Raw genomic sequence first — 25,901 nt, forward strand, 5'->3', positions numbered from 1 at the left:
ATGCCACATTGATGTGGGTCCTTAAGAAGTTGGTGGAATTTGGTTTAACCTTGTACAAAGATACATTTGTGTTTTTGACTGAGCAAATACATTACCTTGGTTATTCCATATCCAGGGGTAATATTAGTCCTCATTACTTGATGCTATCAGGAAGGCACATGCTCCCACAGAGAAGCATCAATTGCGATCCTTTCTCGGACTCATTGACTACTACGCTAAATTTGTTGACAGGTTTGCAGATAAAACAGAGTCTGAGGAGGGTACTACGGAAAGGTGAGAGATTTGTGTGGAGTGACGAACAGAAGAGATGTTTCGAGGACATAAAATGTGAAATTTGTAATGCAGAAGAATTAAAAAATGTAACTCTATTTTGATGGTGGATGCAAGTGCCACAGGGCTAGGTGTGGTTTTCTCCCAAATGCATGGAAAAAAAGAGAAGACAGTAGCTTTTGCCTCACGCACCCTCACCCCTGCTGAAAGGAACTATTCTATAATAGTACGAGAGACTTTAGCAGCTGCATGGGGTGCGGAGTATTTTTGTGTGCACTTGTGGTGTGCCTCCTTTGTTTTACGCACCGATCACAAACCTCTCATGAAAATATTGTCATCAGGTGGGGCTGGAAAAGGATCTGCGAGGTTAGCTAGGCTGGTAGCCAGACTTCAAGCATATTCCTACACTGTGGAGTTTGTAAAGGGTTAGAAGAATGTGCAGGCAGACTGCCTTTCTAGGCTACAGTTGAAGTGGGAAACAATGAATGCCATAGCTGTAAACATTTTTGACTCTGAGGGTGCAGTGGCATCCATACATGATGTAGTTCAATGTGGTCCGGTTGCATTTACTGTAGACCAGTGGGAGGCGGAAATGGAGAATGATGGGGTGCTTAAAGAAGTTTGCAAGTTGATTCAGTGTGGGGCGTCAAGGGAAAGTACTTTGCCACACTCTGTACAGCCGTATTTTAAAGTGACTGAGGAGTTATCCATGTGTTCCCATGGTGTTGATCACCGACAATGGTACACAGCTAACTTCACAGATGATAGTAGACTTCTTGCTTAAGAATGGTATAAGGCACATACACACCTCACTATACAATCCAAGAGGCAATGGTTTGGCAGAAAGAGTCAACTGTTTGGTGAAAGGCACTATTCAGCTTGCTTTGACAAATCAGTTTAATGTGGAGAGAATGATAGATGACATGGTGTGAGCTTATCGCACCACCATGCACAGTGCTGCACAGAAAATTCCTTTTCAGGTGATGCGCGGATATATGCCAGATACAAAGCTGGAGCCCGCTTGGCTAAGAGATTGGGTTGAGAATTGCGATAGCAAGGAGGACCTATCATCTGGTACAAGAAAGCACAAAGCCAGGTTTTACATACCTGGATCAAAGTGAGATCTAAGAGAATTGAAAGAGGCATTTCAAAATTCGAGGGTCCTTTTCGCGTTGTTGGTGTAGGGAAGTACATTGTCCCATTGGAGAATGGTGAAAGGTGGAATTTTAGGAACATTGCGCTATATCGAAGTGGAGGAGAATGCTCAAGACCGGGATGATGGATGTTCAGCGGCCATGTTTATGAAAGATGTAGAGGTTAGTAGTGGATACAGGGGTCATGGTGAAAGAACTTACATGGGAGGGAGTGTGGCTGGTACTATGTCCAGGAGCAGTTCCAGGGTTTGCAGGACACCTTCTTACCTAGAAGATTACGTTAGGTAATCATGGGAGTTCATGTGATAGTTTTTAGTTCCCTTGGTTTTCCTTTCTGGTCTTGTTTTGGGTATGCCTCCAGGGAACGGAGGGGGATATGTCATGAAGTGTCTAGTTCTCACATTTGAATATGTTCTGATGTATTGTTCTGAGATAGATTGTAAGATGGAAGAAATTCTAAAGGTGTCAGTTGCTGATGACGCCTGGGGAGGACTGACGCCAGGTTGTGATCTTAATAAAAGCTACATTAAGGGTATCCTGCTGGGCCGTACTTTGTTGCGTCCTTCAGAACAGGAGGCAAATGGGTCTGGCTCTCTCAGTCTGTGCACCATTTTAATCTATTGTGATTTCATCTCACTAAAGTGGTAGGTGCAAAGATTTACTGCTTCAGCCTCTATGTGTAAATGATCCACTTGACAAAGGTGTAGCGAGATGTCTAGATCTTCAAACATCCATTCACAAAGACTGTGTAACAAAGAAGGCAAACGATTCTAGGACCAGACATTTAAAATTCAAAACAATAAAATTGTAATAAATATGCATGTTAATAACTTGCTGTGATTCCTTATAAAACACTAAACATTAATATGATCTACAACATCTTAACATGTACAGGAAACGAGAATCCTAAATTATCGAAATTAGCTCTAAAATGTGTGAACATTCATCAGGTCCACTTCGCATCACTGGGCAGAGTGTCTTTGATTTCATAAAAAGAACATTGCTTAATTTGATCTCTATCATCCACCATACAATACAGATTATACTGCGCATAATGGTAAAATACTGCATGAAAAATATGTTGTCAAATGAAGCGCAGCATTGACGTTATAATTTCTGCCTTATTTCTGTGTTTTGACACATCGGCAATATCAAAAACTATCCAAAAGGTTAAAGTGACAGGAATGCCAATAGTTTACAAACACCTGGAACAAAATTATTGAATTGCTCCCTGTGTTAATTCATTATACTCTCAGTTTTATGAGCTGTGAAATACTTTCATTTTTTTCTGTGCTTGGTCAAGCAAATTTTCTGGAAAATTCATTCTGCATTTTTCAACTTATCAGACAACATGAAGGAGAATTCCACATTATCAGGATATCTTAACTTCAATTATTATATATACATACAGATTCACTGACAAAAACTCAAGGTTAAAGTGAAATTATAGTTAGGTAAGGACATAAGGTTTTGGTTTACATTTAAAAAACCCTAGAAATTCACAGAAAAACCCAAAGGTTAAAGTGACATAGTTAGATGTTGTAAAAGATACCATTTAAAAATAAAAAAATATTAAATTTAGTTAGTTATAGTTTACTGAGCTTACTATTACTTTAGCCCCGCAATCCTGTGCTTATGACCTCATATATTACATCACTCCTAACATGCTAAATTACATCACTGATGACTTCACTGATCACATCACTAATGACATTATCAAAGCTACTGCTCCTCAAATAGAAACAGTGAAATACTGGAGACAAGTCTCATTTAGTATGCTAACAGTTATATAGTACACACTTTACCTACCTGTGAAGTTTTAGGTACAAGCACTACTTGATTAACAAGCTACAGACTGAGTGTAGGTAGAATGAGATAGGTGTTTTAAATAGGTCAAAGGTCTGTTACTATAAATATGTGTGAAAAACAGAAGCTTATCCTTGCGAAAGAGTTGTCATTTAGTGCTACAATTTCTGTAAAAACTGCTGATGTATAAAGTGGAGATTTCTGTATAATGTATGGCTGACTCCTTTACAGAGAGTTTAAATCACAGAATGATTGTATGTGTTCTTAAAATGGTGTACAACGTTCTGTTTATTTTGGGAATATGTATAAGGAATTTACACATACTACGGAGGGCTAACCTTAGGGCCTAGTGTTGCATGGCTTGTAATTGGCTAAATGTACAGAAGTGAAGCCAATGAATTAAAACTCTGGCAGGTCAGGTATTCAACAAATACAGCTCATTAAGGTTGATAATGAAAATAGAGCGTTTTTGAATGGTATTCAAGGTTTAATAATTTGTTGATCTCATTGATGTATACAGACTCATTTGGTTTCTTATACAAGTCAATGACAGCACAAAAACACGTATAACAACTACCTGATGGGGATGATATGCTTCAGATTCACCTTTTTCTGCGTGTTACGAAACACAACGCCTAATTGTACATCAGAGGTTAAGGAAAATTGGAAAAGGAACAAATGATGGATGGAATGCTGAACAATGCAAACATTCACCCCCAGTCACAAAGATCTGGGTTTAATCCATCGATCTTTTGCTCACCACGCCACCCCAGTTTGGACCAGCCATAGGCAAATCAGTCTTAACCCTGTCCGTCATGGTAACAGTCCAGCTCCAACTGCCAAGCCAGGTCCTCCCTGGACCTGAAACAAGCATACTGGGACCGATTTCGGGGCAGGACCCCTCATCACCCAGGCTAGCTTGAATCCAGTGGCACAGTGAGCAAAGGTCTACACATACTTTATTGAATTCCTTCCAGTATGAAAAGTTTATAGAAAACTGAAACCCACCCAGACCCAAGTAAAGGTGTACCTCTGTACCTGTGATAGAGAAACAGCATCTCATTGGGAAATATGATTAGTTTCATGCATACAGAGGAATGTCTTGTGCCCAATCCCATTTGGGTACATTCTTTAGCCAACAGCCATGCACAGAGTACTGCAAGACTTTGCATTCTTCAGCTTGTGAAGCTTGCTTTGCTCTTGCGGAATTGTTCTCCTGTAGTAGTCCCGCAGTATGTTATAGGGGCTGTACTGCGTTCCAGGAAGTATTGCAGTTCCTTTGACACAAAAATATTTTTTTATATTTTAGTCCTTTGGGAGGGATTCTCTATGGATCCTGTTTCAGGAGTGCCGGGGGGCAGGATACACTTACCCTGCCCCCTTATGGGTGACTTTTACTTTAAATTGTAGACAGGGGAACAGAGTTGCTCTGTCTTGTAATGAGTAGATAAACAGGAAAAAGACCTTTTGGCTAATTAGTTTTCTCCATTTTTAAATTTGCAGTACTACACGAGTATTCAGCCCTCCCGCAGGGGCAACCGTCCAGGCATCAGTATATTTTGAAGATTTAAAAGACATCACAAAAGCACTCTTATAGACTAAAGATCTAGCTTTCTACCAAATTTGGTGTATTTCTCTTCAGCTGTTTTTCTGTTTCACTTCCCAAAATTCCTATATGAAACTGCATGGCACAAAGACGTTTTGGGTTCTGCCCTTTTCTCAACTTCATTTTACAATATTGTCAAAGTTGTTAGCGGAAAAAAAAACAGACATCCATGGGAAGAACGTTTTTTGTTATTGATATATGGGCAGCTATTTGGTCCCATTGTACTAAAATTCGACCTGATTAGTAGAGGGAGCTTTTTCTTCCTTTGCCGATTTCTTTAACACTGAACTGGTACAGTTTCCTGTTGTAAAAAAGAAAAAAAAAATCTGATTGTCAGGCTGCAATTTCAAGTACAATGTTGTGGCCACCATTACAGGACCCTGTAACTAATTTTTTCCTGGAATTTTTCTTTTGGGGGTTAGGGGATGTACTAAACATAACAAGAAAACAGAGCATCACAGCTTGGGTGAAAAAACTATATTTCTTGCATGTAGCCTCATCTGCACCTACCTACAAGTCACAAGCTGTGGCACTTGATTACCCAAAGATAATAATTTGCCACAGTCCATACATAATAGTTCAATCCTACGGTTAGAAAGGCTCAAGTCCTTCTGTTGGGCAGCAATTACATCTGTTGAAGAAGTATGTCCAGCTTGGTGACTCAATGACAGCAGAACATGTGGATAGTGACTCTTGTCTCCGTTTCGCCTAGTTAAAGAAAATGGAGTGGCATGCTTTCAGATGCTTATGCATTCTGAAAGTGCTGAAAGAATATTTTATGCCAATCTCATGGCTGAACTATTTCTTGCATAAACAGCAAGTCACCAATTTGGCTGAGACCTTCTCCTCCCTGCTGGATTAAAAAAGAACCCCCATTCAATAGACTGGGAGTGGTTCTCTCTTTTTCGTCCTCCTCCTGAGACTCTTTATGTCCTGCTTGCTGTCCTTCAAATGCCATGGGGAAAAACTTTATGAATGCAGTTAATTCCACCGAGGGGTGTGGAATTTAATACAATTTCTACTTGTTGATGGGACAGGTTGCTTTATAAATCTACTTGTCCTGTAAAAAAATAATCAACTCGTCCCTTTGGTGCCATGAAGTGCTGTGCCTTATTATGGCAGCAATCTCATTATATGAGGGCTCTGATAATAGCCTCTATGATTATGCCGGGGCTAATACTGTTATAGAGCTTGAATACTAGCAATTTCCTTATTTTTCCACTTTTGTGCAGATCTACATACGGGGCTAGAGGTAGCGGTAAGCAAGGGTTACAGGGCTGGAATGCTCTTTTGAGCCTGTGCAAACCTACTAACTTTCTTGTTTTAAGGGTTTTCACCACCTCTGCTCTAATCTTTTCCCATACTGATAATGGTTGCAAATGTACTCCTGAAAAAGAGTCAAAAGTAAAACTGCTTACAGAGTTGTGAAAAAAGTGGTTGGAGGGAAAGTTAACTTGTAAACGCTCAATAGAATTTTGCACGAAGATATCTACACATGCATATTTGTTCGTCCTAAAATACAGTTCACAAATGTTTTCTAGAAGTATGATTTCCTGGTCCACTTCTGTAAATTCCTGTGAATTCATGAAATAAGCAAATCTGCACTAATGTAAAGACATATACCATTGATTCACTTTATGACTTTCTTCAAGAATTGAACCCCTGATTTAGTCTGGCCTTAACCAAGACCTTTTGTTTTTCTAAAAATTCTATTTCTCTCTCTCCATACATCTATCAGCTGGCTTCACTGAATGATCGTACTCTGCTTTTTCACATGGAGCATGTTGGCACACAATGTAGTTTTGTTCAGAGGCAGGAACTACTATGACAATGTGTGCTTGTCAGCACCCAAAAATATTATTGCCAATGTTTGTAACAATAGTGAGGGCCGAGCAGCTCTCACAACAATAACATTTAACAAAAGCCATATCAAAACAAGACACGCACTGAAAAGCCAAAAGATTGACCACCAATGTCAGACCTATTGGCTTTGCCAATGCTTGTTTATTTTTAAGTTTTCCATAATCTTGTTGAAACTGGTTGCACTGAATTTCCATTTTGAATATTTTTTAGTGATGCTAGCAAACATCAACATATTTTACTAAATGATGCTTCAAAGAATTGGTACAATTTCACAGTAGTTTAGCAAAAGTTTTTTTCTTCTAGTTGCAATTTTTTGTGACCATTGTATTTTGAACGCTGAAAAAGTCATCATTCTTGCTTTCAAGCTTCTGTAAATATTTGCATCTAATCGGAGAGCATTCTAGGAGCATTATACGTAGTGTCATATTGTTAAACTTTGCAAACGTGTACACATTTTTTAATGGAACCAGTGTCAGTAAGTCAGTCCGAGCTTGCAACATTTACTTAGAGTGCTCAACCGAATAATAAAGACTTTGTATTAATGAGTAGTAAGGGAACAAAATCCTTAGGACCATTTTTAAATAACCAATAGTCAACCAATCTGCACAATCCATTCAGCATAAGTAATACCTCTCATACAGTCTCATTCACACCTGAGAGGAGTGTGCCATATATCTTCCAAAGGTAATAAAACACATAAGCATACATAAAAATATTAATCGATTTATTCGTTTTAGCATATGGCCACAAATATTACCTCAACTGCCGACAATTCACTTCTCTGCTCCATAATGGGGTACCGTAAATTGGCAGCCAAAGGATTTGTGCTGCAGGGGATTGGACCTACGTGTCCCAAGGACAAAATAAACCTGAAAACTTGTTGTCCTTGACCCCCAAACAATATGTCCTGGGTGTCGGGCTATAGGAATTCCACACCCCTGCCACCAAATAGGAGAAAGTGTCCAGAGGCAGACATTTCCACCAAATTCCTCTGCACACAATGTGGGTGGTCAGGCTGGATGGTTGCAGAGACTTGGGCACAAAGTCTGGTAGGAGGCCTGTCCGCCAGGCCCTGCAGTGACCCTACTGCTGTGCTAGGTCTAAGTTATTGAACAGTGGAGTATGGGTGCAGGGAAGTTATGGGTGTAGTACGTTAAAAAAAAAAAAATCACTTAAATATGCAAAGGTTAAAGTGAAGTTATAGTTGGGTTTACACATATTTAAAACAAAATCTCAGAAATTGGGTTAGAAAGTTAAATAACTGCATTATTGATTAATAAACCCCCTCCAAAAAACCCAAAAAAATGTGTGAGTTATGTTTAGGACCACAATCCGTAGCTCACACAAGAGCAATGAAACCATAACTCGCACACCAACTGCAGTGCTCATTACCTTACTTAATAGCACAGATGCAATTACAAATGTTGTAAATCTAACAGATGAGACTACATATCACATTTCTCTTGCCACTTTGAGAGAGATGACTATGAATTTACTCATTTATTGCTTTAATTATATTTTGCTCTTCAGTGATGGTATTTATAGGTATACATACTATGAGGTCATAAACATTGCATTTGGTGTGCGAGTCTTTATATGTGAAGATGCACAAATTGGAATACATTATTTTTTACTATTATCCCTTAACAATGGTAAAATCATTAACATAACTCTCTGGAACATTTGCATATATGGTTTATGCCACGGCATTATTATGATGTATTCAAAATCGAAACAGGGAGTCAAGGTGTTTTAGCCTAGAGCTAAAATCACATTAAGAGGCCTTCCTAGTCCTAGTCATTAGGAGAAATATTTCCTTGTGTAAAGTTCTTGTGACATGAAAGCTATGATGAAGTAACTGAAGTTTTTCAATTCAATTTGATATACTGTGGTAATAACATAAAACTTAACCTTTGAACTGATGCAAGCATTAAATGTGTGAATGGGTAAAGCTACAGTTTCTCTAAATAACGTGCTATTAGGCCACTTTTAATTATATATACACGTATAGATTTATGATGCAATAAATCTATTTTGTATCGACTTTGCTTCGCTGTTTCTTGAACGCGCGCTTACGTGTGGCAATTTGGATGTGCTTGCCGGATACTCCGCCGGCCCTACGTGCCACCTCCCACGGGTCTAGGCTTCCCGGGAGGAGTGATTGTTGTTCCGGATATATATGTATATATATATTCATAATAAAATACTCAACGAGAGACTTGGAAAGCTGGAAAAGGAGATACATGAACTGGAAGCCAATTTAAAACATCAATCAAATCAGGAAGAAAATGACATTTTCATTAATAGAAACAGAGAATAAAAAATTACGGTAGAAAAAATCTATCAAAATATGTACTGACATTCAAGAAGAAATTAGTATAGGAAACAGCGTTGAATTCTGTCCACTCACTCACTTTGATATAACACAAATTAAACGAAGGCTTTTAGGTTTCTAAGCACAACAGTAATGTATGTTTAGGAGCTCAGCCTATAGAGCGTTTGCTCTAATTCTTGATATAAGGTCTGTGGTGTATTGACATGAAATGTTATCAAAGAAAATAAATGTGGATATTCCATTTTGAATATATTGTGGCATACATGATAAAGTAATCACAGTTTCTTTTTTCGCTTTTCAGTGTTGAGCTGGATTTTAAACAGCAGGAAGACAAACTACAACCCGTTCTGAAAAAGCTTCACCCCATCGAGGAAACTCAGGTTGCACCTTTGCCTTACCCTCAGGAGAGTTATTCTTCAACTCCCAAGCGAAAATCAAAAACTGAATCAAAAAAACATGGACGATGGAAACTCTGGTTTCTTTAACTAATTCCATTGTAATTGGAGCATAAAGTCTTCTTTGACACACAGTAGGAATTCTTCTACTCATCATTTGTGGAGGGAAACTTGGTAAATTCCTATTTTCAAGTGTAACTGGTTATGATGGGCAGCGTTCAGTCCGCACTATGCGTACCAAAAAGGCCTTTGTACTTGCAACGAATTTGCAAAGGGAAGGCACGAAGCAGGACCTTGCCAACTTTTATTTGTAGTTCACAAATGTGGGATGTAAAATAAGACATTAAATCTGTGCTGTCTAAAATGGAAAATAATTACCTGCTTTGCAATCATCATAGTTCAGTTCACTAATGGCAATCTGAAATTCAGTTTTTAGGGCACTAATATTCATGATTACGCATATGAGCTAAGTAAAACTTATGTTTGCAATGGCCACCATTCTTTTTCCATTTAACAACACCTATGCGCAGGGTATGAATGCATTTTTCAGCACATCAGCTTCTGGAGAAAGCACAATTTTTCAGATGGTCAGAGACCACTAATACTCTCTAAGATGTGACTGCAGGTGCATTTGCCTTTATGTACTGTGTAGCTGCAGTGTCACATTGACACCTTCGTTTAATGCCATCTTCGTAGTCTGATGTATGACATGTTTATTGTGAGTTTCTAAAGGGCAAGCAGACAGAAACCACCAAAAGTCGTGACATGCCTTTAATCGCTGCAAGGTGACAGGGTCAAAGCTATGGAACAAAAAGCTGTTAAGACCTTTTCTGTAATTCTTGGGTTACACCAGGCCAAAATCATCCAATAAAAGGCTCCTGCACATTCTTATGAAAATAAATGAAGAACATGGTTTGCCAGTTCGCTGGCACAACGTTGCCTCGTCTTCGCAACTTTTCTAAGTCTAAAATGCCATAGCATTCACTGAGGAGTCAGGAATTTTGTATCGAGCGTTTCACTTTGCTACAAACCCGCAAGGAAGCTTAGAAAACCTTTCAATGAAATGTGTCTACTTTAGCTCCAACAATGGACTTACAAACCAAGAAAATGTAATTTACATTCAGTGAAATATGTTATATTAACACATTTAATTGCATAAGGGAATTGTGAATCTTAGGTTTCTAGATCTTTTTTAAAATAACAAACAATGACGCTTCAAATAATTATATTTTTTTGTTTGTTGATAACTGAAGTAAAATGCAGCTTTTAGGTTTGTGTACATGTAAATTATTTACATAGCACTGTTTCAGAGGATACTCTAAAATATACTTATTTTATGTGAAGAGCTTTCATACCAATAAAGGGTTCCTGTCATCTTGTTTATGCCATAGTATATTATTAAAGGGCTTATTCAGCAATACTTTATCTGTTCATTTGCCTGCAAAAGATACTAAGGATAGCTGATCAGGCACAAACCATATAGTTTTGCTGGCTAGTGCCCCGACCTATTTTGAAAACTATGACATTAATGGAAAATGGTTCTTAAACATCACATCCATATACATTATTACAGGATGCTCTAATTTGAAGGGATTCAAAAGTGAGAGAACGGACATAAAAATTAAAATTATCCATTTACTGACAAGTGTTTTTCCAGACGGTAACAAAGTCTAGCTCACTGAATGTCATATTAAACTTGACATGCTAGAAATCAATATAGCTAGCTAGGGACAATTAATGTATTCTATGTAACACATTTATTAAGAGATGTAAGGCACAAACTACTGAAATACAAATGTTATCTAAGTGATCCAGCACTAGGGTTATTTTGAAACAATATTGTGGAAAATATTTTAAAAAAATTATATGTAAGACTGGGATGTCAAAGAACGTGTTCAAGAATGCTTGTTTGTATCTTTAAGAGAAAAGTGGCAGCAAATGAAATATTTATGAAATCTATATAACTAGTCAATATAAGATCGTTCCATATAGTGTGCCTAAACATTATCAAAAGAATGAACAACTGGAAATCTATATTTCAATACTTGTTGTTTCACGCAATGGTATTTCTTTTTCTTTCATCCAAGTTAAATACCAGGAACATATAAATTCTATATTTTTAATGAAAGACTTCTGCTCTTTGTATATAAAAGTCATCTGCATCCCATGCATTTCCAGAGGCAATGTGCCTAATGTGACAACATCTTAAGAGTGCAACAAAAACTAAAGGTTTAACATCAGTTTTAAAATTAAACTTCAAATGGGGAAAAAACATATGTTTTATAGCAGTGGTTTGCACAGCCCTAATTATCCAATTACAACAGTTGATTGGCATCCACTGAGTCATTGTCAATTGCCAAATGGTACCAATATGGGATTGGCTAACAGATGAAAATGTAGAAGAGCTCCACAGTTTTGTTATGATTAAACTAGAAGTTGCACCTTTTTCTAAAGAAATAGAATAAGTGTATACAGATACCTATGGACCATTATAATTAACATATCCGTGAACATCTTTGCACTTATTTATTAAATGTTAGGCTCAACAACCTCTTTATGGAAAGTGAATGTAAGCATGAGCACAATTTCATATAATCTCCAATTTATTACCAAAACAATACTTTAAAGAAAAAACAGAGCAACACACATCTGGGCACTATAAATCATTTTTCGTTCTGAACTTTAGTATGTGCTTCAAGAGTTTAGAGGACATATGTAGAGAAGTCATGTCACTTAAAAACAGGTAACCAAATGGGTGAGATCGTGAGACCGGAGACATTAATTACTAAGACATAATCAAGAGGGCTACAAATATTTGTAAATAATAAATTCAAAACTAAAATATTTTTGCCACAAAAGAGTAAAGGGTAAGAAGGGCCATGAAGGAAGTGCAATTGTTTAATCTAGAGAAATGTGTGTTGTGTATTTTATACTATTCATGAGTAAAGCTAGAAAATGTTTACAATAATTTATCCAGTCTTCTATGTTTCAAGAATCCCAAATATTTCAAGCATGCAAATGTATCGGATGCTCCACAAAATGAAAAGGGTAATTATTTCCAATACAAAAAAATAGAAAACTTAAGGTACCTATAATGTGACAGTACCTCACATATTGAATGCAGCTCACGCCTATGACATATAAGCAGTTTTTTTTTTCAAAATTCACACATTTTAATAGCAGCAATCTTTACAAACAGGGGTTGCTAAAAAAAATATTTTAGATGCATAGTAATGAAAAATGGATTTTCTAGATTTCTAAAGAATAGACCGCAATCAAGTCATCCAGCAGAATGTGCAGCCCGTCTTTTCATTGTTATGTTACTAAAAGCTACGTTACCACTGAGCGTTCTTAGTGTTTAACACTTTTGTTATGTTGTACAAGTTTCAGATGGATTTATTTTTTTATTTTTTATATAAAACTTAGGTTAAGAAAATGCACATGCTTACTAAAGATAAATATTGTGTTATGTCATCTAATGTCATTTTTAATAAAACATTTTTAAACGGATCAAAATGGTTTATGACACATTATGTTTAGAAACACTGAGGTTACTGCATGAGATTAATATGCATTTATTTTCTTAAAAACAGTCCCAGTGTTAAAGTACTTCCAGACTTGAAAAAACATCTAACAACTACACAGATTAGGTAATATAAAACTAACTACTTTCAAGCAAGACAAATGAAGTAAAAATCAGACTTAAACCAAAATGTAACTTGTAATTCTAAGGCAAAAGAATGAAAAATAACAAGTTAGACACTGAAAAAGAAACATGATCCCATTAGTGCGAGGAAGAACAAATAGAATCTGGTTTTAAATCACAACACTTATAGTATTACACAGTACTAAAACAAATAGAACAATAATATTCAAAATTGATGGGGAAAATAAATCATGGATTCAATCTACTCCTACTAGTTAAATTCAACAGTGCATGAAGTGAAACTAAAACACAACAATTTACATTTTGAATAATCAATAGTGCAAGGGCTATAAGCTGTATTTGCCTGTTAATGATCATTATGTTGATATCTCCTACAAATAATGATAACTTATAACTAGCATTTCATGTGAGGTAACATATACCAAGAGGTGCAGAAGAACCACTGGCATAACCAGAAAGCATGAAGCCCATTTGAAAACTCTAGCCAAAGAGCTATTGCAACCAAATGATCTTTGGAAAATTTCGAAAGCCGGAGTGACCATAAACATTCATAAAATTTACAATGGTTGTCAGTTATTATGACAAGTGGTAGTGATGAACCTTTACTGAGTGAAGAGAACTCGCTAGGGAAAAGTGCTGATGTCAGTAAATGTTTTAAAGATTAATATAAAACAAGCCATACCAACATGGTTTGGGATTCCATTTGCAAATGATTCTATCAACATCACCTTGCAATTTGGGAATGTGGGCGCCAAGCATTTTAAGTGATTTTTCAAGATTAAGGAGAGTTATTTGGGTTGAACAAAAGTGGATTTCGGTTCCGATTCAGGTGGATAATAAGAGAACAGCTTTCAATTCTTCTGTCCATTTCAGCTTGTTGCCATTTTTGTAAGCTAAAGAGTCACCTTAACTCAAATTCTTCAGAATATTCTTATTACTGGCGGGATCATGAATATTCGCAAAGAAGTACAAAAAAATGGCAGTATAGAGGACAATGTAAGATGATTAACGGACATTAGGCATATTAAGTGAAGTTTATCGATCAGGAAAAATTGCTGTCAATTGGGTTCGTATTTAAAGATTACTGAATACCATACTGTACGAAGACAAATGCAGATTCATTTTGGAAGGATTTCAGTAACTGCACCTCGTTAATGTGGTTCATGGGAATCATGGAATAAAATAACCATTTCTTTTAGCAGTTAGTCAAGATTAAAACGCACTTTTAGGCTTGAATACATGTATCATAGTCCTGAGAGCAATGATTAGCAAATAGGTGTAGAGAAGACCACAACTGCCACACTGAAAAGTTTAGATATAGTACTCTTGTTAACAGAACAGCCTTACCTGCGTGACCTCCGTATTCTGGGCAGCAGCCAGGAAGAAGCAGAATAACATGATATCTGGCCATAAGGGCATTTTAGATATGCTATATATAGCAAACTTCAGCAGTTTCAAATAAGCGGACCCACTTGTCAGGAAAACTCTATGGTGATGGTACAGACTGGAATCCCCTTGTGGCCATTTTCGGTTATTCTATCAGGGCTTGGTGATCTCTCTTTGCAGAGAGAAGAACCAACAATCACTTGAGGTATTCCTCTTTATATTACATCTTCTGAGCCCTTTCATTCATTCTCTTTCCTTTTTTAATCATATCAATGCCTTTTGGATCCATCCATTCTCCTTTCCAGCAGATGTGCCTTGAGGTAATGCAAGGGGGCAGCATGATGGAGATGTGGCTACCAACCTTGGGAATTCATGTAAGAATGAATGAGAGGGTTGTGTGTCCATTCCCATTGACAAGAACACTTCCACACAATTGCAAAGTTCTACTACTACTTCCACAATTTGATGTTCTTTAAGCCTCTCCACAAAGGCAAGCCATAATAGTAATGAGAATCATGGATGACCTTTCACAATCCGCAGCAGTCAGTCCGTCGATCACAAGTTCCTAGCCCGGGCCTTCCTCTATATGTGAGGCAAAGAGGAGTGACAAATGTGTGTGGCAATCATCACTAGCCTGGTCAGATCGCGTCAAGTAAGAGAGAAGGAGTAGCGCTATAATGTGAGGAATGAATGTTTCTTGCGATGACTTGCATCATTATGCAGAGAGCTGTGGTCAGTCACCAGTTCAATGTAGCATTGTTTAAGAAAACTTTCTACTGATTAGCCTATTCTTATTTAGGATAAAATGGCTCCAAGACATCTTCCAGAGACACCATTCTGGAAGGTGACAGAAGACCTTCTCAGGTATTGCATGTGCCCTTCACAGGGACTATATGATGAAAGAAGTCATTTCCAACTCATCCTGTGGGAATGCTCCCTCCAGACACCAGGTTCAGATATCATGGGAATCCCCATTGACCCATAGAGTCCCTCAGGCTCACCTTCCTTCACTCTGGTGTGTTTCTCTGCAGTAATGACTCTTCATTTAATAAGTAGATTGAAAACTCCACTGCCAAGGATGGACTCCACAACCATAGCTGGGTCACAAGACCTGGTAAGTCAGTGATCCAAACTTTGCCTTTTTATACCCCAAGCCACAAGCATCATCTACCATCAATCCTTTTCTGGTTATGTCACAGTCTTGAAGTCCATCCTGCCATGCCCCAAGATACCCAACTATACTATCATATTATCCCAGGTTTGCTGGAAAGGGCTGGTAGTACTCAGAAATTGAAATGCAAGTACTGTATTGTATTGTATCGGGAATTTATAGAGCGCACTGTAACCCTATGGGTATCCTGGCGCTTGAGCACGCGGAACGGTTATCCTAGAGTGTGATGACGTTAGCCGATGAAGAGAAAACCCAAATTATGCCCTGGGAAAAAGCCAGGTCTTCAACCTCTTTCTAAATAACATCAGGTCATCTGTCTGTCTGAGTTCAACTGGAAGTTTGTTCCACATTGAGGCTGCTGCGATGCTGAAGGCTCTCCCGCCAGATCGAACTCTTCTAAACTTAGGTACTTTAGTCAATCTGGCTGAGGAAGAGCGAAGATTGTGCAGGGGAGCATACCATTCAAATCTGTTCTGCAAAGGCCTGGGCCCAATGCCATGCAGAGCTTTGAAAACTATACACATTGATTTGAATTGCACCCTCTGCGCAACTGGAAGCCAGTGGAGCTCGGCCAGGGCCTGAGATGATGACGACTGGCGAGATCTCATAAGTGCCAGCTTGGCTGCCATCGCCTGAATTCTCTGGAGTTTCCCCATCAAATATTTAGGGGATTCCAGTAACAAGGCGTTACAGTAATCCAATCAGCTAAGAATAATACTCCTTACTATCAGCAGCCTGGTCTGTTTCGGGAGCATTGGGAGAATTCTACGTAGTATTCTCATCAGAGTAAAACAAATCCCAACTGTCTGATTTACGTGGGACTCCAGGCTCAATTTGCAATCAAAACTGATTCCTAGGTTACGGACTACCTTTGCCTGTATCAGAGGGGCTGTCACTGGCAATGGCCAAAACCCGGTGGGTAAAGGGTAGGAACCTTCCCCACTGAGCAGCACAGGATCTCAGTTTTTCCCCATTAAATTGCAAATAGTTGTTGTGAAGCCAACAGGCCGCATCTTGCATACAGTTGTGAAATTTGTCCAGTGAGAGTGCTTGGTGACCTTCAAAAGATAAAATCAACTGGGTGTCATCAGCATAGTTAGCTAGATTAATATTGTGCGACTTGATGACAGCCATCAGGGGCTTCATGTAGATATTAAAAAGAATGGGACTAATTGCGGACCCCTGTGGCACCCCATGCTGGACCTCCTTAAACTCACGATTGAAACAGGGGGAGAGCAACCGCCTGTGCTCTATCTGAAAGATAGGATTGGAACCATTTCAATGCAAGCCCACTCACACCTACTCTGGCGAGCCTAGCTAGGAGTTCTGCATAGTTAACCATATCAAATGCGGCGGAGAGGTCTAACAGGATCAGAATGGTAGCTTGTCCCCTGTCCGCCCGCATTCGAAGTCTTTTCCAGTCCCTGCCTCTGAAGGTCTTTTGTCCTTCGGGATAGCTGAGCTCAGTTTTGGGTAGACAATTCTAAATTGTATTAGATAATGGTCCGTCCAATCTACTGGCAGATTTGTACCCATCTCGATAAGATCTTGATTAGCGAAAATAAGATCTAGTATATGTCCCCCTCTATGTGTGGGTTCTCTGACCCACTGTATCATGTTCATATTTTCCCATGTCTGAAGGAGGTTTTGGTATCCGCAATCTAGACTTCTATTAAGCCATAGGTTAAAATCTCCTAAGAAGAGGGGTCTTGAGTGGGTTAGTGCCAGGTTGCTAAGCATATCTGCGAGAGCACCTTGCTGTAGGGGACTTGCTACTCCGGGCGGTCTATAGCAGACTATGCCCGTGACAACATGTTCCTTAGGATCCCGGAGAGCGAAACCCAAAAGTTTGTGGCCACTCACTTCGTCAATATCGACTGAGATGAAGTCCCATTTATCTTTTAAAATGATCCCAACCCCTCCTCCTTTCCCCGTCTGCCTAGGTTTTTGTATTGCCTTGTAGCCTGGAGGACAACTTAGCCCCAACTCCAAATCTGACCCGGGTTGTATCCATGTTTCAATCATAAAAAGAACCTCCAATTTATGAGTAGTTGGACCTCCACCCCATGTTTTTGTAGTGATCTGACATTGAGTAGGCCGCATGCAAGCCTGACCTCTTCAATCGTGTTTACTTGCCTCCTGGATAGAACAACGTCCTTTGCCAACTTTCCTGACTCCCTTATTTCTCGCAGTTCTCTACTTGTATATGTATAGCCCCTTTGTGCTTTGTTTGAAAGATTAATTTAGGCATAATAGCTGGCGCTATGTGCTGACGGTGCGCTGATGGGTGCAGACGGGCTGGCCGTTGGCGCGCTCGCTGCGGTGTCGCGTCAGCATGAGCTTAAATAGCTGGAGCAGCAAAAAGACTAGAGCGTTGACCCGAATGACCGCAGACACGCTCTAACAGGCGAGCACCGCCAGGTTCTAGCGCTGTAAAATGTGCAAAAATTAAAAGAGGACACAAAGTAAAACAGTTTAAAAATGAATATTTTAAAGCTCAGGTGCAAATGAGCAATTCAGCAGCACTAACGCCTACCGCCTCCCACACTCTCAATAACTGCCCACGTAACTCACGCTGCACGGTCGCATCAGCATGAGCTTTAATAGCTCGAGCAGGAAAAAGACTAGAGCGCTGACCCGAATGACCGCGGGCTCGCTCTAACAGGCGAGCGCCGCCGGGTTCTAGCGCTGTAAAATCCACTGAGTACAGGGTTTATTAGCAGCCATGATCTTATGATCAATAACTGGACCGGCCTCATCCTTCAGCTTGTCTGGTTTATCCTGTGTTGATTTATTGCTGATCTTGGCAGTTGTTACTGCTACTGTTCTTATCTACACACACACTCATCACTTGATTTCCTCTCATTATACAGTTTAAACCTTTACTGGTTTACAGAGGTTTAAACATACAATTAATTATATAGTGCAAGTAACAAACACGCTGAACATTTTGAGACATGAAGAGCTGGTCTGTGAAGACAGTTCCATCATTTGAAGACAGAAACAGTCATTGTTGTTAATTTCCTGTGAATAATTTGGCTGCTAGATGTAATTGGTTTCTAAGAAAGCACTAGTCAGTCTAAATAATTATCACAACATTTTTATAACACTTTTCTGACAGATTCGAGTCTACTGTACTTGCCTCTGGAACAAATTAGCTCTTTTTGGTAGGTGTGCAATTATTGACTACATATACCACATTTTCCTTTTTTAATGGAGGCCAATGAATTCCATGAAAATGCTCATTATTTTGGATGAAAGAACCAATGAATGTTGAATTTGTGATCAATAATTGCATTACCAAGATTATTACATTTTTTGTAGTATATTGACAAGACTATTCCTGTCTCATGTTATGTGGAATCACATCTAAAGATTATAAAGATAATTTGCCATAACCTTTTGGATTACATATTTATGGCCTGGTCCTACACATCGCAAAGCCTCTATTACGTTTGTATTTCTAGGATGTTTAAAGGATCAAGACTGCTCTGGTGCGCTTGGAAGAGATACTGTAATCAAAGAACACATATCTTAATATGTTTCCCACAGCACCATCTATGAAGATTTGAGAGCATGTAATTTGAGTGAAACAATATTAGAATTAAGATAAAAGTATTATCAATATTAACATCATGACCTAGAAAGATGTAAAACACCAGGATCCATCGAATCAAACAAAATGCCACAAAATCTGTACTACTTCAGGAAAAACAGGCTTACTCACATTATGACCTTGTGTTAATCTTGAATATTTTACCTTGGCTATATTTCCAGTATATGTTAAAAGTGATACAGGTTGTAATAGCTTTTAATTTCTCCTGCAGATCATTCAATTTTTACTCCACAGGCTCTGGCTGATACAGATCTTTTTGCCTAGGCTTTTGCTTGTTTGACATCAGTGTTAGGTAATGCAACTAACTCGCAAACTGCTGAAAGTTCTGTTCGATAACATGGGGTTGATCTGCACACTGCTTTTCAGTTTAAGAACGTGTCTAAAAGGTTTCTGTTCCTTAAATGTCAACCAGGCAAACTTTAGCTCACTCTTGTAACACGACCCCTACAAAACTCCCAAGTTCTGCAATGTTGTGAAGTTTGAAATACTCTTTTAGTAGTGCACGATAGACAAATAACTTTCACTCCAGGCAATCAATCAGCATTGTATGATCGATCATATCGATTATAATTGTACAGTCTGGAACCAATTAAGCTGCTGGACAGAACAGCAGTTGTTCCCAATTTCATATTACAAGCTTCCTGCCCTACCTTTGGGCCAGAAGGCAGGAAGTCAGTTGTGGAGATAGTATTGATTTAAAGAAATTCACAGTTGTATTTTGCAATGAGTGATCATCAGTAATGCTCAGTTAGAATTGGGACCTGACTGAAATTACAGCACTCTTCTATAATGTATTGCTATGCATTATATGCTAGTTGACAATCTAATATCTTCATAGGACAGCAGAGAGCATGGCATTTGTAGGCACTGATATTCAGAGCGGTCACCACTCTTGCTGCACACATATCTTAGTGGGTTAAGGAATGATCTGAAGTGACTGTACCACACACATGACATGCACACAGGGCATGCAGAGGCAGCAGGCTCAAACTGAGCTTTCTAACATAAAAGGTGAGGTGGAAGAACATAGCAATAACAGTTTAATTCCAGTGCAGAATATATAGATTTGTTTTTTTTTCTTGGTTAATTCCTTTTCATGTTTGTTATCACAATGTCATTTTGTTGCCATCACTTCAGAGTACAGAAAACACGTGGTTCACTTCTCCATGGCTCAAATCACAACAAAAACTCAAAGACTTGGGTGTCTATAGTGTTCAAGAGGGTGAAGAAGTCAAGTAAAGCACTGTATTTTTATACCTTTTATTTGTGCCAAAAGATAATCTGAGAATAAAGGAAAAGGTGTTGTACTCTTAGTAGGCAGTGTAAAGGTAGGGACTAAATGTTATGGGGAGCGGTTACTGGCAGCATTACTAGCATGCTAGGGAGTGAAGGTTCCTTTATTTTCTATTTGCTTGACTAAACAAACATTCTCATTAGGCGATTTGAGTTTTCCCTAAGGGTGGATTAATGATAAATCAGATTCTCACTGATAAAATGGGACTCAATTATCCCACTGACCAAGTGTTATTTAAAATAATATATTTATTGTGTTATCACAAATAGCTATTGTGCTCTAAGTGATGGTGTGCTCTAAGCCAGCTGATTCACTGTAACCCCTTATTGTTGTTGAATAACTCACTTAAATGAGATTAGGTAGCATCTGCTAATGTTGTTGTCCATCTCGCAAGGGAGCTTTGGTTTACCATAATACAGAAGTAAAGAGGCATGTGTTTCACAAGAATCACTCCCTTCATATGTGGCCTGCGCTGGCTAAAGGTAATAGACTGTTTTAGCTGGCCTGTTTTGAGTTATATGAATGTGTAAGTTCTCACAGGTACAGGACACAACAGTCCAGGTCAAGAATCTTGTTGAAAACCACATGTGGCCTGCAGCTTGAATTCTAGAGCAATATAGCTAAATCCTTCAGAATAGAATAACTATATGTAACACCTACTATTCTTTATTGTTTACTCTTTTAAAAATAATATAACATGTTTGTCTATTTTAGCTGAAAATGTTAGTGTGACACATTAGGATGCTGGTTTTGGTGAAAGTGATCTACTCAAATGTAATGATAACGACAAATTATTTATTTCATACCAGAAGTGGCGAATGAGAAACAGCAACAAAATCACTAGCTATATAAAGGCATCAAGTCAATTCTGCTACATAGTTTGCAAAAAAGGTAACTCAGAAAAGTTAAGTGTTAACTTGAAGCTCACCATAACCACAAGGAAAATAAATGACAGTACATAAGAAGTGTAAGAGAACAGAAAGTGATGGGTTTTGTCATCGAAGCATGCAGTATTTGTATTTGCCAGAAACAGTGCAACATCGATGTAATACATATAAAATATCTTATGAGGCATCTTAGAACTTAAATCACACCTATTCCAAGGCCTAGAAGGCAGGAAGGGCTATTTTCAATGGAAACCACAATGTTGCCCCTACACTGAGGCAGCACATCTAAATGAGCTGAGAGTTCCTCTAGTATGACAAGAGCTATTTCATTTAGGTCCTTCTAAACACCATTAATCATTGTCTTCAGGATTTGGCTTAGTCTGCAGGCATAAGAATTATTGGTCAATACAACTACACAAAGCGGAAATGTCAATTTCACCCAAAAATCCCACCATGACTCATCCATTTTTAAATCTCTAGGACAGATCTGATGAAGGCAATCTAAAGAAATTGCACCCATTGAAAGAAACATTTGTTAAATTCTGATTTGTTCCATCTTGTCCTAAGGTGACTACAAACTTAAAAAAATATATATATTATTCTTTTTATTATTTTATTCTCAGCAATAACATGGGTAGAATACAGTATACACAATCGGCAATGTGAGTCATTCTTTTGTTACAAATAAGCATTTGAACAGGACGGATAATAGATTGGATAGTTAAGTACAAACCTGAAATAGAAACCCCTCCTCCCAGTCCCCGGGTTACAGTCCCCTAAATACCTTCCATGCACCCCATATTTTTTCCCATTGCCGCGGGATACCTCGGGTTTTGTATATAGTCTGTTCTGCCTTCTGGCACCAATCTAAGTCGGCTTTTCCCTCTCCTATTTTGGGAGGGTGTATTGCTCCCTAGTGTTTTGCGAGTTACGTTTGGCAATTATAGCCACCAAGGTCAACCACGTTCTTGTGTACCTGGGACAATCCTCCTCTCCAGCAATCGTCAATAAGAACCATTTAGGCTCCAATGGGACCTCTACTCCCATCACTCTCGCCATAATATCTCATACCTTTGCCCAATAGTTTTGTATCTCTGGGCCTTCCCACATTATGTGTATGAAGGATCCCTCCTGTCCACAGCCCCTCAGGCAGAGGCCATTTTCTGCACGGCCAATGTTGTGAAGTAATGATCTGGAGTAGTAAACTCTGTGTAGTACCTTCAATTGGATTAGGCGGAATCTGGAACGGATTGCTACTTCTCGGGGACCTTGAACGGCGTCCTTCCATTCCTCATCGTCAAGCTGCCCAGTGTCTCCCTCCCAGGCGGTCTTTAGTGTTGAGTAAGGATCGGGGAGTTATTGAGGATTTTTTTGTAAATTAGTGAGATGGCCTTGGTATGTAGGGGGTCAGTGAGCAGTCGATCCTCCAGTGACAAGGCGTCCACCAATGCCTCCCCTTCCCTTATATGATGTTTTAGGGCATGTCCCAATTGAATTTACCTCAGCCACTTCCCTTGCCCTAATTCGAATTCAGTTTGTAGCGTTTGGAATGTGATATATGCCTGGCCTCTCCAGACGTCCCTCAAATTGTCGAGACCCAGAAGTTTCCACTTTTCGAACTTCCTGAGTTGGCCCACTTCTGGCAGTTGATCACGATCCCAAATAGGGGTCAGCCCGGTAAGCTTCCTGTCCCAAACCAAGAATCTGGCAGAGGCCTGACATGCTTTTAACACTGTCAGTGTGTGAGGAGGTAGATCTTTATGTTTTGTTTTATTATACAGGAGAAAGGCATAGCCCCTGGCTCCCATCACCTCTCTATCAACCCGGAATGCTTGATGCGATCGGTCAGTAAATACCCAGTCATTAACGCACACCATTTAAGAGACCCAGTAATAGCCCTTAATATCCGGTACGGTCAGTCCCCCCTTAAAGACTCCTCTGTTTAGTTTAACCAGAGCGATGCGTGGCGCCTTTCCATTCCAAATGAGTGTCCTCAGTTCTACGTCTATTTTCAGAAAAAATACCTTTGGGATTTCATAGGGCATATTTTGAATTGTGTAGAGCAGCTGTGGGAGTGTCATCATCTTAAATAACGCCACACAGACTATATGTCTAAGAAGGAGCGAGAACCAGCGTTTGGAGTCTATGACAAATCTTGCTAACTGGGATTTTTTTGGTAGAACTCGCTTGGGTCGTTAGTTATATATCCCTAGATATTTAAAACAGGACGTTTCCACCGGAAGTGTGCATCTGGAGGGGAGAGCAGGCACTCCCTCCGCCAGTGGAAACAATAGCGACTTGTCCCAGTTTATGCAGTAACCTGAATAGTCCCCAAATATCTGGAGGATTCTATGGATTGACTGTCTGGGTCTCTCCACATACAGGGGTGCGTCACTGGCATAGAGGGATATACGTTCCTCCCATTCATCCCCGATTGGGATACCCCATATCAGGGGATCCTGCCGTATTCACGCAGCTAATGGCTCAAGAGCCAAAGCGAACAGGAGTGGGGAGAGAGGGCAGCCCTGTCTCGTCCCCCTTTGTAGCGCGAAGGGTCGAGATGTTGAGGAGTTAAACTCACTCTCGCCTGTAGCTTATGATAAAGGAGCTTCAACCTGCTCACAAAATTAGGCCCAAATCCGAGGCGGCCCAAGACTGTGTATAAGTACTACCATTTCACACTAGCGAAAGCCTTTCCGGCATCTAGTGATAAATAGGCTGCCGGGTTCGAGGTTCGTTTTGATGTTATGTGGAGGACCCCAAACAATCGTCTCAAATTGAGCCTGGTACTTCTGTGGGGGCATAAACCCTGTCTGATCTGAGTGGATGAGGGAAGTCACAACCCTACTGAGTCGGAGTGAAAGAGCTTCAGCTAAGACTTTGGGCTCGTAATTTATGAGCGAGATTGGGCGTTATGACTCGTACCTTGTCGGGGGTTTACCCTCCTTGGGTATTACCACGATCAGGGCTGTTCTTTGATCTGGTGGGAGCCCCCCTCCCGCGCCTCAACTAACATGTCATGGAGGTGCTCCACCATATGATCTTGTGTACATTTATATAACTCTAATGGTAGGCTGTTGGGCCACATTTTTCATTTCCTCTATCGAGAGGTCCTCTGCCAGCATCTCACTCTGCTCCAAAGCCAGTGATGGCAGTTGTATTTCTCAGAGAAACTCTGTACATTCTTCCTCCGACTTTGGATCTACCGAGGACTATAGGGATTCATAATATGAGGCAAAAGCCTCAGCTATCTCACTGCCTATATTAAGATTCCAGACCTGTCCATCTGTTATGCTCGGTACCCAGTTATAGTAAGTTCTCATTTTATTTAATCAGGCAAGGAGTTTGGATGCCTTTATCGCCTACTTCATATAATCTATACTGTGTTGCCCTTGCCTGTATTCTAGCTTCATCTTCCACCAGGTACCTTAGTTCTATCTGCCGGAGCCCCAACCTATGTTGTAGCTCTGCATCTTCGACCCCTTCCTCCAGCACTAGTGCCTCCAGCTTAGAGATAGTATCTTCCAGGGCTAGACATTGCAGCTTATTTTCCTTTTTCTTTACGCCAATGAATGCTTGGGTTTGGCGTCTGATTACCACCTTTTTGGCTTCCCAAAGAGTCAGTGGCGATGTCACCGAGCCCTTATTTGCCTCGAGGAATTGTCTGGTCCAGGTCTAACTGCTTTTTTGGTTTAGGGATCTTTAAGATGCCAGGGGTCAATTCTTGGGGGTAGCGTTCTGCCCCCCTGATGGCCCTTTAGAACCACCTCCACCGGGGAACACCCCCCTTGTAATATGCGTTGCGCCATGGAATTCCCCTAAGTTGTGCGTCTGGGTAAGTATGTACTCTAACCTAGTGAGACGTTTACGGGAGGTTGCACTAATAATAATAATAATCCACATTTGTAAAGCGTGAACAATCACCCGTAAGGGTCTCTAGGCGCTGGGGGCCGTCGGGAAGATTAAGCAAGCTACTGCCCAGAGTCACATGGTGCTGGGCTAATCTGCCGCCGGCGCCGGGTTCGACCCGTGATCCCCAGATTCTGTCGTCAGTCGCCGTGGCGCCACACCTCTTCCTATGTGAACTGTCTAGTGTATGGGTGGTGATGCCGCCATATGTTTCCCAGGCCAAAGTACGGAGGAACTCCCGCAGTGGCCCCAATCGTCGCCCCGTCGCTGATCCTCCCAGGACATCATAGTCAAGCGACATGACATCGTTCATGTCACCTCCAAGTACTCACCTCCCCTCTGGCAGGTCGACCAACATCGGTCCTAATGCATCTTGTGCCGCCGGCTGCAGTCCCGGAAACATAAATGTAACCTCTTGCCTTCCCACAGCCCACTTATAACCGTGAATTTCTCCAAGGGGTCTATCCATGAGCCACCCAGGATGAAGCGGAGGGAGTTCCTGCCCAGAATACCAGTACCTCTGGACCCAGAGGTATATCCTG

At 39.9% G+C, this 25,901-nt stretch overlaps 2 protein-coding genes across 3 annotated transcripts in view; one reads left to right on the forward strand and one right to left on the reverse strand.

Annotated features, from left to right (window-relative positions):
• Positions 1-15,269, forward strand: part of INSYN2A (inhibitory synaptic factor 2A) — a 133,495-nt gene extending 118,226 nt beyond the window's left edge. Inside the window, exon 4 of the mRNA XM_085606234.1 lies at positions 9,336-15,269. Within this exon, the coding sequence (XP_085462360.1) occupies positions 9,336-9,519 (184 nt within the window). The 3' untranslated portion in view covers positions 9,520-15,269. The remainder of the gene's footprint in view (positions 1-9,335) is intronic.
• DOCK1 (dedicator of cytokinesis 1) overlaps positions 1-25,901 on the reverse strand; it is a 1,163,810-nt gene that overhangs the window by 700,098 nt on the left and 437,811 nt on the right. The gene's annotated exons all lie outside the window — the stretch shown is intronic.

The sequence above is a fragment of the Triturus cristatus genome, chromosome 1_2, assembly GCF_964204655.1.
Source record: "Triturus cristatus chromosome 1_2, aTriCri1.1, whole genome shotgun sequence".
Classification (NCBI taxonomy): Eukaryota; Metazoa; Chordata; class Amphibia; order Caudata; family Salamandridae; genus Triturus; species Triturus cristatus.